Below are 16,071 nucleotides of genomic sequence, written 5' to 3' on the forward strand. Positions count from 1 at the left end.
AGAATAATAATCATGGGGTTTACAATGTTTAACATGGTAATCAGAGCTTAAGTTTGTGACCTAATCGGCCGCCATGAGCCGCTAGCTCTACACCACCCGTCAATACCTTAGGCTGTAAATCAACACCCTTCTTGTTTCTCTTTTCTTTTTATCCTTCTTGATTCTTGTTCCTAAATACCAATACACCGAATCTTCCGTTCAATCCTAATCTACATCTTAAAAGTTGTCATGTTAATTAATCTATATTTTATCTTTTACGTGCCTGGAAATAATCATTGTGCACGTTCGCTCTCGTTATCCGATTGTCTTCTCACAAATTTTCTTTCAAAGAAAAGCAATTAAAAAAAAACAATGCTTTGTTACTTTCTTTCTGCCTCAACATATTTTTCTTTTATCGTTTATGTACCAAATCAGACACGTAGCATACGTGTTACCAAATCACAATACTATCGATTACAGTCATATGTAGCCACTCATCTCATCTCATCCCATCTCTTTCTTTTCTTTTTAATATTTCTCCCTTTTAATTCTTCATCTATTGGAAAATTAATTAATATATTACTCGTATAAATTAAACCGCCTATGTTTAAATAGTTTATTATTGTTATGAGTTTTAATTTATGTTATCCTCAATTTTTTTCGATCAATAATCGGCGTGGAGATGAGCCGCCTAGCTAGACTAAGTTCCAAACCCCGAAAAAAAAAAGAGATAAAAAAAACACAAAAAAGAGAATATAGTCAAAACTCTCATTTGCAGCGTTGAAGATGACTGTTATCATCGACAAAGTTCTATGCTCAAGTCCTGCTCAATCCTTAGGCAAAGCAAGCCACGGCGTAAAAGAAAAAAAAAACGCTACGGAAAAGGTATACGCAGTCAAGCAATATGCAACCACATCCGCGAATATATGTCTATTCGGCGCATCAAACAAGAGAAGAAAAAAAAAAGTTACTTTTCTTTGTTTATTTGCTAGGCTTTTTTCAATATTAGCGTTTTCTTCCAGTCCGAGCTTTCGCGATTTCGCCGCTCGGACTGCGGGGAGTGTTAGATGATAGGTTGTGGCCCAACCCGATTGTGGACTTGAGTCCGTTAGAGTTATAGGTTTATTAGGGTTCTTATGTACTATAAATATCGTATGAGTGTTGAATAATAATCATGGGGTTTACAATGTTTAACACACGGTGTCATTTATCTCGATTTGGTCGTTTTCAAATAAAAAATCTTTCTACAAACAAAACTCAGAAACCTTTAAGTCAAACCGAAAAGTAATATTCCCTTTATCGCAAAAAGTTGGCTTTAATGTTCACTTTTTGGACAATTTGCCCAATTCAAAATTGTGCTATAGTCGGATGAGCGAGTAATCTGTAAATATTATCGTAAATTTTATTCGTCTCAACTTATGAGTTTTTTGAAGTTTCGTAATGTTTGTAGTTTGTGTATTGTTTTTTGTAATTTGAGTACTTTTTCACAATTTGTAGTTAGTATTCTTGTAAGGATCACTGTTAATCCTTTGATCATCTTTGTAATTTTGGCTCATTCATCAATTTGATAACTTGAGTCTCTTTATTTACATATTCTTTCTTTTTAGAACTTTATGCATCATCCCCATTTCAAAACAAAAAAGACAGGAACAAAGTGCAAAGGTCCAAAGCTCCATAAAATCGTGGGTACCTAATTCCATCGAGGGTATAATTGTCATTTACCTTCAACATTCTTCCATTGCTTAGATCTCGCTAGTCAAAAACTACTCCAAAATATTTCTGATAGATTTCTTACCAAACTTGCTAAAGTATGCAACTTCTTGTTCTACTTCAACTGCCACTCATGGAACATAAAACTTGCATACCTCAAGCTTCACTTTAATGGCGGTTGTTAGACTACTTTCTCTGTTTCTCTTCTCTGCTGCATTACTAGGTACATAACTTATTTTTTCTTCACAAATTTCACTAACCTAGTTCAAAAAATCCATTTTTATGCTTGAAAGATTGTAAATTTACGGAACCCATATCAAGAAATATAGTCTTTTGTATCTATAAACTACTGGAATCCTACCTTTTTCTAGCTTTTCATTTCAAAGTTTCCATCTTTTTAATCCGTAATGCTGAAATTTAAGAAACCCTTTTAGAGACTCAATTTTTATTTCAAGTGAAACTAGTGAAACCCTAATGAGTAATGACATTAATTTATTTAACTTACAGTTAAGGCACAACAAGATAACGATGAACCCTATGTGGGAGTTAACATAGGTACAGATGTATCAAACTTGCTTAATCCTGCACAATTAGTTTCATTCTTGCAGCAACAAAAGGTAACACATATCCGTCTTTATGATGCTGACCCGGATATCCTTAAATCCCTATCGAAAACCAAGATTCGGGTCATCATTTCGGTACCAAATAACCAAATTCTTGGTATTGGGTCATCCAACACCACTGCAGCCAACTGGGTTAACAAAAATGTGGCTGCTTATTACCCCGATACACTCATAACCGCCATTGCAGTAGGCGATGAAATTTTCACAACGGTCCCTTCGATAATTTCGATGTTAATGCCGGCCATCGAGTCACTTTATAGTGCTTTAGTAGCTTCAAATTTACATAACCAAATCAAGATTTCGACCCCACATGCAGCAAACATAATTCTTGACCCGTTCCCACCTTCGCAAGCTTATTTCAATGAAACATTTTCACCTGTTATAGTTCAACTTCTTAAGTTTCTTTCGAGGACTAAATCGCCCCTAATGATGAATATGTACCCTTACTATGTGTTTATGCAAAACAAAGGGGTTGTCCCTATTGATAATTCATTGTTTAAACCGTTAACGCCTGCAAAGGAAATGGTGGATCCGAATACTTTGTTGCATTATACAAATGTTCTTGATGCTATGATCGATTCCGCTTACTCTTCGATGAAGAATTTGAATGTTTCCGATGTTATAGTTCTTGTTACTGAAACGGGTTGGCCTTCAAAGGGTGACTCAAAAGAGCCATATGCAACAATCGATAATGCTGATACGTATAACTCTAATTTAATTAAGCATATTTTGGATAGAAGTGGGACCCCATTTCATCCCGAGGTTACTTCTAGTGTTTACATATACGAATTGTTTAACGAGGATTTGCGGGCATCGCCGATTTCTGAGGCGAATTGGGGGTTGTTTTATGCGAATTCAACTCCCGTTTACTTGCTTCATGTGTCCGGAAGTGGTGAATTTTTGGCGAATGATACTACAAATCAAACGTATTGTGTTGCTATGGATGGGGTTGACGGTAAAACGTTGCAGTCGGCTTTAGATTGGGCTTGTGGGCCCGGAAGGGCAAATTGTTCTGAGATTCAACCAGGGGAAAGTTGTTATTTACCTAATAATGTAAAGAATCATGCTTCTTATGCATTTGATAGTTATTATGAGAAAACAGGAAGGTCTGCAGGGTCTTGTGATTTCAAAGGTGTGGCCTTGATCACCACTACAGATCCAAGTAAGTACTTCGTCCATTGCACAATGTACATCATATTTATGCCTGTACTAACAAGCCTATGTAAGTCGGTGTTTTTCCCAACTAGTTTTAAATGGACTTGAAATTTTTGTTTACACTAGAACAAGGCAACAAAATTTTTGACTTTTGACCGACATTGACCGAATTTGACCCGACTTTGGCCTGCCTTATAATTGTTGACCGACTAATTAGATGTTTTTGGGCAAACCGGGACGGGCTAGTCACCAAACCACCCCAACCGCCGTTTGCAAATGTACATATAGGTGTAATGGGTGTGTGAGACTTCGCTCTTACAAACAAAACATCATTTAATAGGTGTATGATGATTCTGTAGTCCGTTACACGTTAAAATGTACAAAGGGTTGTAGTGAGAATCCTTCGGCGTGTTTTGATGCGTGTTTAGAAAGTGACTGTGATACTGAAGATAAGATTACAAAGTTAATAAGACATTATGTAGGAAATGGCGTTTGAATGTGTTTATTTTACTTGAAATTGTGGTTTTAAATTTTTTTCATTATTTGTTAAGTAGAATCATGCAAAGTTTGAACCTTTTTTATATTGTTCTAAGGCCAATCTCTTATTAGTCATTTGCTAATGAATAAGTCCTTAAAACCCATCTTGAATAACCAAAAAAGCCTTTTACTGTTTCTCACTATAGAAAAACACTTATGGTACATAGGATGCTGCTACAGATTCACATTACCCAAAAAAAAAAAACACTTGTCACCTATGAGTATGTATATGCATAATGTCCTCTCCTTTATCTGACTGTTTAGAAAAGAATAGTGAAACCCAGATCAATCATTCAATGAAAGCTGTACATTATGAATGTTTTACTATTTTAGCCCTGGAAATGGGTTCTCTGTTTTAGTGAACTACACTACAAACTTGACCTTATACCTTGAGTCATCATTACTTACTTACACCTATCGCATTAATGCTAATACCCTGCAAATTCTAGAGTCAAATCTTTAATCTTTAATACTTTAGTATAAAGTGTTGCTTTTTGGTACACTCAATATATATGTTAATATATGGATATGGATATTAAAATAGGCTCCATAGAGGGGCCCATTAGTTTTGTATGTGTGCACTGCTCATTGCAAACTGTAAATAATGTGGAGTAACTTGGGTTTTTTTGTGCACCCACTGCAGGTCACGGGGTCTGTGTATTTCCAGGAAGGTAATTTAGCTTACATTCATTTTCTGTCACATATTTGTACCTTTCTTTGTCCTGTTTCCCATTTCCTTAAAGTAAAAAGGTCATTGAAACTTGCAAGAATAGATATACGTATACGTAGTATATATATATATATATATATTTTGAGCGATGCTTGAGGGGTTAACCTTTTTTTTAAGGCCAATACATAAGGGAATATTTTATGGGCTTTGGAGGTTTTGGACATCTATGCGTCTCCTAACCGCTGTTCAACAAATTCATGTCATATCATACACAGTATCATCATACAAACAATATTGCAAATGCACAATCCATGTGGATTTATCAAAAAGTGTAGTGGATATATCTTCTCCCATTTTGATATAATGATTTAGGATCTTGTAACCATTCAAATAAACTTTGGTAGACTGTTGACCCATTCGACCGTTTCATTTTTAGCTAAATTTTTACATATCCAATTTGAGATAAAATTTGTAAAATCATATAACCATATCTATACTATTTGGAGATGCTCGAAATTCACACCTTTAGGTTTTCTCATGAAAGAGTCTTGAGTGCTTTATGAGTAGAAAAGGAAACAATTTTCATACACAAAGAGCCCTTGGTTTCATTTAAGTTGCAAAGGGAAGTGTTTTTATGACTCGAGCCCATAATCTTTGTGTTCACCCTCTTAAATTAGTTGTTTCAAGATTCATCTTTTTCCTAAGATCATAACGCAAAGATTCACCCTAAGTTTGTTTCAATGTGGTGTAGTAAAATAATAAGCAATAGAACGGACACAGTGGTGAACTCGACCAATGCAACAAGTGGAGTAGATAGATCAAGATTCATCAAAACTAGGGCTTTTGAGGAGGGTTTGCATCTTTTTGCAGGACTCGTTATTGGTGTCACGTTCTATTTATTCATTTTATGAGGTAAACTAATGACCTAACCCCTACACTATAATGAAACTACTTGTGTTTGGTTTGTTGTTGATGACACACTATTTTTGCAGGAAAACAAAGATGAGAACCGGGCTTTTGATTCTTTTTGGTATGTAGTAAGTCTTTGTATAATGTTGTATGTAGTTTCTAGCGTAATAAATAGATGAGTTAGAGCATGATATAACCACTGCATAAAGATAATTATGCTCTACATTTTGTTGTGTACCAAGACGTTGAAAATCCAAAAATTTAGAAGTTTAATCATTTGTTGTTTATTGTTCTCCAACTTCTAAGACTATTATTCTTGACGGTAGGAAGTTTTTGTTAGCCAATATATTTGGCCCGAGTTCAATATGTATTATGGGCTTACAGTCTGCTAGGGTTTTTATGTAATGTTAGGGTTTCTGTAATCTATAAATATTGAATGATAATAAAGTGATTGTTATGGGGAATTCTATTGTATAACATGGTATCAGAGAGGAGGTCTGATCCGAGACCTAATCGGCCATCACGTGGTACCTCTAAGCCACCCCATCAACTATCCTAACCACCACCTCAAAACCTAAAAGGAAAAAATAATATTGCCGTAAAATTCAATCGGCCGTACTCTTTTCCTTCCTACTCTAAACTATTTCCTTTTTTTGTTTCCCTTTGCACTTCTACTCACCGTCAATCTGCTTTGAGTGCTTTCATGTTTTATTTTCAAATTCAAACGATCACATTATCTTAATCACCAACCTATTTTATATTTAGCCACATGTTACCTGCCACGAGCATATGCCGATTTAATCCTGTCTTTTATTTTGTTTAGATATTATCATAACATGTAATTTTTTATTTTCTTTTATCAGCGTCTTTTATTTTATTTTTGTTTAGATGTTATCGTAGCATGTAATCTTTTTTTTTTTTATCGGCGTGGGGCTGAGCCGCCTAACTTGACTAGGTTCTAAACCCCCAAAAAAGAAGAATATAAAAAAAACACAAAAAAAAAGAATATTGTCAAAACTCTTGTTTGCATCATTGAAGAATACTGTTTCGTCCGCAAAAGTAGCATATGAAAGCGGTAACGCTACGGAAAAGGAGAAGCCGTCAAGAAATATGCAACTCAACCAACGAATATCAGCTTATTCGATGCAACAAATGAACAAAAATATAGAGTTTAGAGTTTATTTTATTTCTTTAATTTAATGTTTATTGTTTTGCTCCAGTCCGAACTTTCGCGATTTCGTGGTTCGGACTGCGGGGGAGTGTTAGCCAATATATTTGGCCCGAGTTCAATATGTATTATGGGCTTACAGTCTGCTAGGGTTTCTATGTAATGTTAGGGTTTCTGTACTCTATAAATATTGAATGATAATAAAGTGATTGTTATGGGGAATTCTATTGTGTAACAGTTTTGACACATGCTTCAATGTATTCTCGAGTTTTTTTAGAAGGAAAAGAAAGAATTTGAGAGGAGTAAAGACTGGTCATTGATTCTTGAGTTTTTTTTTTTTTTTTTTTTTTTTAAGAAAGAAAGGAATAGAGTGGAATGGGTTTGAGAGGATAATATATAGAGTTTTTTTTCCTATTTGTAATCATCCCAATTTTGGAATGATTGGAGTGGAAAACAATTTATATGTATAAATAAAGACTATTGTTTATTATCTATATTTTTAATTTACACTATCGATCACTTTGGAGTTTCACGCCTATATGTTCCTTTTTTTTTTGCGCTGCTCCGATCTTGCTCCAATCAGAGGTACAGTAATATAAATATAAAATACTCATCTATCTATCTATCTATAGTTAATATTAAAATGTTATAAGACAAAATTACTCCCGTCGTCCTTGAACATATACCGAAATCATAAGCGTCATCCTTAAAGTTTTTTTTTTTTACGCTCGTCGTCACTGAACTTGCATTTTATAACTTGTGTCGTCCTTCTGTTAACTGTCTGTCTCTTTCCTCCGTTAACCTTCAGCACGTGCCAAACATGTGAGGGCAATTTTGTCATTTCATCCCTTATCTTCATCTTCATCCCCAATATTAAACAAACCCTAACTAGTTCATTGACTCGTGAATTCACGGGTTTGGTGAAGATCTCTACAATATATTATTAGTGTCATTGACCGTTAATTATGATTTATTACTATATTTGGTTAAATTAATTGAATTAAATAAATATATTATCTATAATTTAGTGGGTGTGAGAAAATATGTGATGGGTATGTCATAGTTCTTAGCATTTAATCTTGAATTAGTGATGAGAAGTAAGTGCTGATGTGGCGTTCATATGGCAGTCGATCTTGGAATGACATTATGTCATGGTTAAAAGTGCTCTAATATAACACTAATATTGAGCATCAACACATGAGACAAACAAAACATTTTCTTGTGTTTTTTTGGCCATTTTTGATTTAACAACTTCAACATAGCCACCTATAGCACAACTATACTAAGCAAGTTCAAAACATAAATACTATAAAAAATGTATTGGTTAAACATATACACAATAATGTGTGCAATTTACATGTGCAAAATAAGTCCACGCGATAAAACCTCTTGGGCATGTGTTATTCATTTGAGAAGTTCCATTAAACTTGAACTTATGGCCTTCCACTTAGCTCAATCAATTCCATCTTCAGACACTTCTTTCTACTATGCCAGGCCATCTGCAATAGAAGAAAGACACAAAACTTAATGCAAGTCCGGCTAAGATGTAGATGACCCAATTGACCATAAAACTGATATGTTTTTTTTATTATTATTTTATTGGTTAAAAAACTACTTTGCATATGATAGATATAGATGAAACTATACCATATAATTCAATTAAAAATAGGTTTGTATGTTTTTAAATGGACAGCTATTGTTAATGAAGTTCCCCTGTCTGCATAGCTCCAGCCTCCAAGTCTGAAAACTCATCCAAATATAACGTATTAGTGTGAAACACAACTATAAGTGCCCATAAATACTCCATGGCAAGCAAACCGAAACAAACTCTACCATAATATGAACATACAACTTTAACACATAAGTAACAGAGAAGAAAATACAAACTGCCATTGTTCATTAAACATCGAAAAACAGAGGCAGTTGTAGTTCCCAATAAACGGCTGCACTATAAGATGTATTTAGTAAGGGAGTATATATAGAACAAAACCAAAGGGATATTAGGGATGTTTTTAACAGTAAATCATGTTAAACGTCCATTTTGCATAGGAATATCATGAATAAGCATTGTGCCACCAATTTCAAGCTTTATTACTTTTGCACCATAGTACTTATGCATGCGTTTAAATTTCCATTGCTTCCATCAACATGGAAAATATATAAACATCAGTTGATATATAAAATAGTTTTACTAACAATATGGCCTCATTGAATAAAAGAACAAATATAGTACCAAACATAACAAAAAAGGCTACATGGTAATCTTGATCATAATCCAATAGCCATGGATAAGAAGACTACTCATAAAAAGAAAAGAGAGGGTAATTCATCTTTTAGTGCAAAGAATTACATTTTCTAAAGATTTATGCTTCATTACTGTATATAAAATTAAATGGATTGCAGTTTAAGATATTATACCTCTTGTTCTGTGTCTTATTGCATAAGACTCCTATTTTCATATGAAAATGCAAATACTAACTCCAAACATCAAATTAGTGTTTGACATCTCACGGAACACAATATGTGCATTCAATAAATATTCATGATTCTAAGCATACATATAAGAATGATGAACACAAAATATTTCTCAATCTTAGAGCTTTCACCAACAACATGAACCAATAAGTACCTAGATAACATAAATCATACAATAAGTTACTCATTTGTCTCAAACATTTCATCAAACACCTTACATGCACTTAAAAATCACTTTTTAACTTCTATATTATGGAGACAAAGCAACAAAAACCTGATACGCGAACATTCATGTACAACTAAAAAAAATAAAATCTATTATTCTTTCAATCAAACTGGTATGAAAGTGAAAAATCCAGATACTTACTTTCGAATAAAACAATAGAATCATGAGAATCAAGTTGCTTTGTCTTGGCGAAGATAAACCAACCGGAGTTTACACGGCATACCTCAATTCCAGAAGATAAACCAACCGGAATTGATAGGACTTAAATGAATGTGAAGATTGAAGTAAGATCTTGCAATGAATAAGAGCGGCTAATAATAATTTTCTTAACAATCATCTTTATCACCATTGCAGGATGAGAACGGCTTTATCATCATCCTGTAAAATACAAAGAGAAAGGATTAGATTTTTAATCATCGTTTTTATCTAAACTAATAAAATATAAAGCTTGTTGGAGAAGTTTGGAGGTAAGAGGCCGGTGATGAGCAACTCTATCAACCAATCACCTTATAAATTCAAAAGTTAAGTGTGCAAAGTGAATTGTTCCGAGGTAATATTTCAAAAGTGTAATGTAATTTAAAATTTTTACGGAGTATAATATTACAGTATTATTAATAATAATTAGTATATATTACATCATCAAATTACAACATACAACTCTTATAAGCACAAGTTACAATCCTTAGAAGCACGTGATGACCTCAGCTGAAACTCCCATTTATTAAATAGAATAGATAGATTCTTGCAAACCTTTAATTTTTCTAAAACTATTTTATTTCTTCACATATCTATCCAAAACCATGATACGTGCACTTTTTCATCATCATTAATTAAATGTGCGAACCAATTCTGTAATCGCCATATTCATCGAGCTTAAGAACTCAAAATTCAACAATCACAACTTTTTTGCAATTATCAATTGAAATCAATTGGTACGGATTTCATAGGCATCGATTTACAATTTTAAGGAATGGATTAACACCAAAATAGCTTCAAAGTTTATGAATCGATGATGAACAGGGACCGTAACCATGAAGCACACAAAAATTGAATTTCATGATTCAGTTGTTTTTAATCCACAATTCCTTCATCAAAGTTGCTTCGAATCGTCATAGGAACACTCGATCACCATCAAACAAACCTGAAACATCATATTGAACTTGAATTTGATGAAATCCACTTCGTTTGACTTTTCATCATATATCTTTGACCTTCAAATTCATCATCATACGAAACAATTAGAATCTGTAATTTTCCAGAAAGAATCACGATATGAATCTTGACAGAATTGCAATTTTACTTTTCGTCAAAAGTTCCTGAATCGTTCTGAGGACCTAAGTCTTTTGTAGTTTCGGTTAGTGATGAACACGATCTAGATCGAGGTGAATATGAAACTGTCAATCGATAATAAAGATCATCGAGTGTTCGGTTATGGTTCTAGATCACAAATCTAAGCTCCGTTTCCTTTCAATGATGGACGCTTAAATCGGTTTGAAGATGTTGATGAACTATGAACTACGAAGATGATGATCTTATAAATTTTTGTTCTTGTTTTTCTGTTATGTTGATACACGAAGCCTAGGATTCTGAATGGGAATATTTTCTGATCTTAAATCGAGTTGAGAATCATAAATGATGATGATGATGATTTTTGATGTTCATGTAGATAAAGAACGAACACTGTGGCAAATGTAATAGATTGATTTTGTGCATCTGAGTTTCTGAATATAAGATGTACACTGATGTGAATTTGAATTAGTAATTGTGTTCATGGTTTTGGATAGATCTGTGAAGAAAGAAGAAAGAAAATAGTTTAAAAAATAAAAGGTTTGAAAAAATTAGGGTTTGTTTAATATTGGGGATGAAGATGAAAATAAGGGAAGAAAGACAAAATTACGCTGGTCGTCCCTGAACTATAAAAGAGATAAATTGTCAGAATTATCCTCACATGTTTGGCACATGTTGAAGGTTAACGGAGGAAAGAGACGGACAGATAACAGAAGCACGACACAAGTTATAAAATGCAAGTTCAGTGACAACGAGCACAAAAAAAAAAACTTTAGGGACGACGCCTATAATTTCGGTATATGTTCAAGGACGACGGGAGTAATTTTGTCATGCTATAATGATGACATCCCTAATTTCTTTGTTAAGAAAAAATCAAAAAAAAGAAAAAAATCTAAGCATGGTGGGTGATGTCATTAATCTAAATACTTTTGAATTAAAATTAAATCTTATTAATTAATTATTATTATTAAATCTTATTAATAATTATTTTAATTATTAAAATTAAATAATTTTGAACTATTTTAATTAATTATTTTGAATTGAGTACGAGAAGGTTTAAAAGCTAGGCAGAAGGAAACTAATTCAAAATTTATATTTTAATTTACACTTTTAAAATAAAATGACAATCGATATTCTCTCTTATGATTGGATGTTGATTGTTTAATATGCATTTTAGGTGTTTGATGAAATGTTCAGCTAACGAGTTTTTTAGTCGGACTCTGTAGTTCCACGGATCATTAAATTAAATTACTTTATCATTTGCGTTCACTTAATAGTTAAAACATATCATTAAACTATTTTGTTTAAACAAACCCGTGGTTTCACGGGTCATTTCACTAGTGAATATTAATATGCTCCGGTGATTTATTGTTATTATTAAATTAATATTAATATATATGTTGATCGGAGAACATATACTGTATAACATATACATGATGCTCTGCTTTGTATATTATTTTAGTTGTGAATTGTGAATGTAAGAATCAGGTATGTTGTTGAGTTTTCTTATTGTATATACGAACAAATATATATATTTTTGCATTATGCTGTGAGATGAATATAGTGTCAATTAATAGTAAAAATTAGTCCGGATCCGGTCCGCGCGATACGGCGGGGACTTTCGGCCTGCGTATTCATATTTAACATAGCGTTGTGTATTTACAGAGGGGAAAACGGCTCATGTCTTAAGCGCCGTTTTAGATGTCGTTGTCTTAAGTGTTTTTTTAAAAGGTGTCCGTTTCGAACGTAGTTAGTGTAGCGACTCGACAAAATCGTCATTGACGGCGCCGTCTACTTAGGTCCTTGATATCGCATATTTCATACGCGTTTTCCTTAGCGATATCGGGTATATTTTGGTCCTTTTTGGATACGATTTGGAGTTATTTCGGTGAAAGTTGTGAAAGTTTGAGTTCCAAGACCAAGAAGGTTAAATTTGAAGTTATTTGATGGTTTTGGATGATTTTCTATGCAAACAAGTGAAAGGTGTGATGACCCGGGAATTTCCGACCAAATTTAAACTTAATCTTACTATGATTCCGACACGATAAGCAAGATTTGAAAAGTTGAGTCTTAAGAATTTTTGAACTGTTTACATAGATTCATTTGACATCGACCATTTTCAACGATTCACGAACCATTGTGTGTAAATAAATATGTAAATCAATAAATATAGAAATATATAGATATAAATATAAATATAAGTGTATATATAATATTTTGAAATAATGAAATACACTTTAATCAATTTGAACTAAATATAAAATAAAATACAGAATAATTAAGTTACTATTAAAATGAATATATATATGTATGAAATCTAAACATAAGTGATATTATACATAGTAAACTATAAATATTAAATATTTAATACAAGTTATCATATAATATATATAATTAGTAAATATGATCAAATTTATAAATTGTAATACATTAAACTTAATATAACTGTTATATTAATATTAACATCATTACTTTTATTATTATTACTGATATTAATAATAGTGTTGATGTATGTATTACTAACATTATTATTTCTAAATATAATATATATATATATATATATATATATATATATATATATATATATATATATATGATGAGAAATTGAATAAAAATAACTTGCTATGTCCTTTATGTTACTTGTATTATCAATATATATTATTAATACCTCGAACATTAAAAATCATTATTTTATTACCTTTAATAATATGACCATTTTCAGTTTATAGTTATTATTATTATTATTATTATTATTATTATTATTATTATTATTATTATTATTATTATTATTATTATTATTATTATTATTATTATTATTATTATTATTATTATTACTATTATTAGTGTTATTGTTAATATTAATGTTTGTATATAAATATTATTATGTTTCTTATATATTTAACATACATGTACATGTATATATATATATATATATATATATATATATATATATATATATATATATATATATATATATATATATATATATATATATATGTATATATATAATAAATTAAATATATATATATATATATAGTTATGCAAATACTGATACATGTATATATAAATACGTATACTTATATATATAAATTTCAGTTATAAATATGGATAAATACATATATTGGTTATATAAATATAAATACAATACTAATTAAGTAATTAAAATATAAATAATGTAAGAGATATAAAATACGCGTAATAGGATCAGATCTGAATTATTAAAGCAGATCCATTCTTTATCTGCTTAATGTTTTTTTTATTTTTTCTGTTTGTTTTCTTTTCCTCTGAGTGATACCTCTGATCGACTAAAAAAAAATAATATATAGATACATTTGTGAGAAATAACTGTGATTCAGATTTCAGATTTATTGTTGTTACCAAAATCAAATACAACAACCAATTTTTTTTTATCAAACCAATCTATTTTATTAATTTTTTTTTACAAACCGTCCCCTATTCTTGTTCATAAAATAAAAACTTCAAATTTGTATTTAATCTCAAAATCTGTAAATGTAGATAGGTTAGGATTATATTATGCAAACTATCTGTGAAATTTGAGTCTCCAATTCTTTTTCTTGATGTCGAATTTTGGAAGTCAAACTTCGAAATACAAAAGTCAACAAATTGGTTCTTGGTTAAATTCGAGTTGTATTTGATGTTTCGAGTTAAATTGACGGTCCCAATAGTTTGTAGGATTGATTTAAAATACACTTTGTGTTATAAACTTTGTCTATTACATTCTGAATTTCAAAGTCATATTTTTTTTTTTTTTTGATGATACTCGACGAGCAGAAGCAGTTTTTTAATTTTTTTTTTTTATTATTTATTTTATCTTATTAATCAAGAACACTCTTCCTTGTTCTATGATTGGTTACAAGTCCTTGTTTGAGATCATGAAAGTTTGTTTTGATTCCATCCCTGGTCGACCTCTTTATGATGAAGAAGATGATTTAGAAACTGAAACGCGTGTTATATAGAATGGGTTAGCATATAATTCAGAAAGACAGAAGTGCAGGAATGGTTAGAGGGTATCATTGGTTAGCGGGAGGTCTTGGGTTCGATTCTCGTGGGAGGCATTTCTTTTTAGAAAAACTTTCAAAGGGTATATACATTTTAATTTTATTTCCATTATTAATGTTATCATTCTTATTGTTATTAATATTATTGTTGTTATTTGTTAATGTTATTATTACTAATTATTAATATTATTATAATTATTATGCTAATATTAATAATATAATTAGTATTCTTATTAATATTATTATCATTATCATGTGTACAATTACTGTTATGATTATGATTTTTATTATTGTTATTACTAATATTATTATCAAAACTACACCAGCAGTAAAATTAATATTTTGGTTAGTATTACTATCAGTAGTATTATTATTAGTGCTATCATTAAAGTTAATATTTGTAGCACCAATATGAATAAAACCATTGTTTAAGTATTATTGTTATTATCAAAGTTAGCAATTTTTTTTCTAAAAACTATTGTTATTATTATCATTATTAGCAATATTTCAAATAAATATTTTTGCATAAAAATACATTACAATAATATAAATATTACATATCATCATATTGTTAATGTTGAAATGATATTAACTAAGCTATATATCAAATATAACAACTAATATAAAGACATATCCTATCATATATAAACTTTAATATAAATTATTATTATTAATATGTATAATGAATGATAATTATTAGTTATATAAATATATATAAATTAAAATATATTAAAATTATCTATATACATATAAAACATATAAAATAACAAGCATACTACTAATAATAATATATATATAAACTTGTTCGATTACAACTATACGTTTTAATATATATACAAATGATATAGGTTTGTGAATCCGAGGCCAACCCTGCTTTGTTCAATATAGTCATATGTATTTTTACTACAAAATACATTAGGTGAGTTTCATTTACCTTTTTACCCTTTATATTTTTGGGCTGAGAATACATGCGCAACTTTTATAACTGTTTTACGAAATAGACACAAGTAATCGAAATTACATTCTATGGTTGAATGATCGAAACTGAATATGCCCCTTTTTATTAAGTCTGGTAATCTAAGAATTAGGGAACAGACACCCTAATTGACGCGAACTCTAAAGATGTAACATCCCGCGTTTTTCCGTTAAATTTATTTTAACACCGTCTTTTTTTTTTAAAATAATATCTTTCGTCATTTAATTTGGCATCTTTCGTTAACTAACGTTCATAATATTCTCGTTATTTAATTATAACATCACTCGTTTACTCTAACGTTTTAAAATATTTCGTTTGGTTAATTCCCGCACCCGAC

General features: G+C 30.8%; 1 protein-coding gene and 1 long non-coding RNA gene across 2 annotated transcripts; one reads left to right on the plus strand and one right to left on the minus strand.

Moving 5' to 3' along the window:
- Positions 1-1,784: 1,784 nt before the first annotated feature.
- On the plus strand, positions 1,785-5,842 carry LOC139853157 (glucan endo-1,3-beta-glucosidase 1-like). Its single transcript, XM_071842534.1, has 5 exons — positions 1,785-1,912; positions 2,197-3,474; positions 4,648-4,675; positions 5,426-5,586; positions 5,667-5,842. Exons 1-4 carry the CDS (start codon positions 1,861-1,863, stop codon positions 5,583-5,585), a joined length of 1,518 nt encoding a protein of 505 aa, XP_071698635.1. The 5' UTR covers positions 1,785-1,860; the 3' UTR covers position 5,586; positions 5,667-5,842.
- Positions 5,843-8,081: 2,239 nt separating this feature from the next.
- Positions 8,082-9,913, minus strand: LOC139851628 (uncharacterized). Its single transcript, XR_011760679.1, has 3 exons — positions 9,594-9,913; positions 8,399-8,491; positions 8,082-8,250 (listed from the first exon to the last, which is right to left on the minus strand). It is a non-coding gene; the product is annotated as an uncharacterized lncRNA (long non-coding RNA).
- Between the last annotated feature and the right edge of the window lie 6,158 nt (positions 9,914-16,071).

This window comes from Rutidosis leptorrhynchoides, chromosome 6, assembly GCF_046630445.1.
Source record: "Rutidosis leptorrhynchoides isolate AG116_Rl617_1_P2 chromosome 6, CSIRO_AGI_Rlap_v1, whole genome shotgun sequence".
Classification (NCBI taxonomy): Eukaryota; Viridiplantae; Streptophyta; class Magnoliopsida; order Asterales; family Asteraceae; genus Rutidosis; species Rutidosis leptorrhynchoides.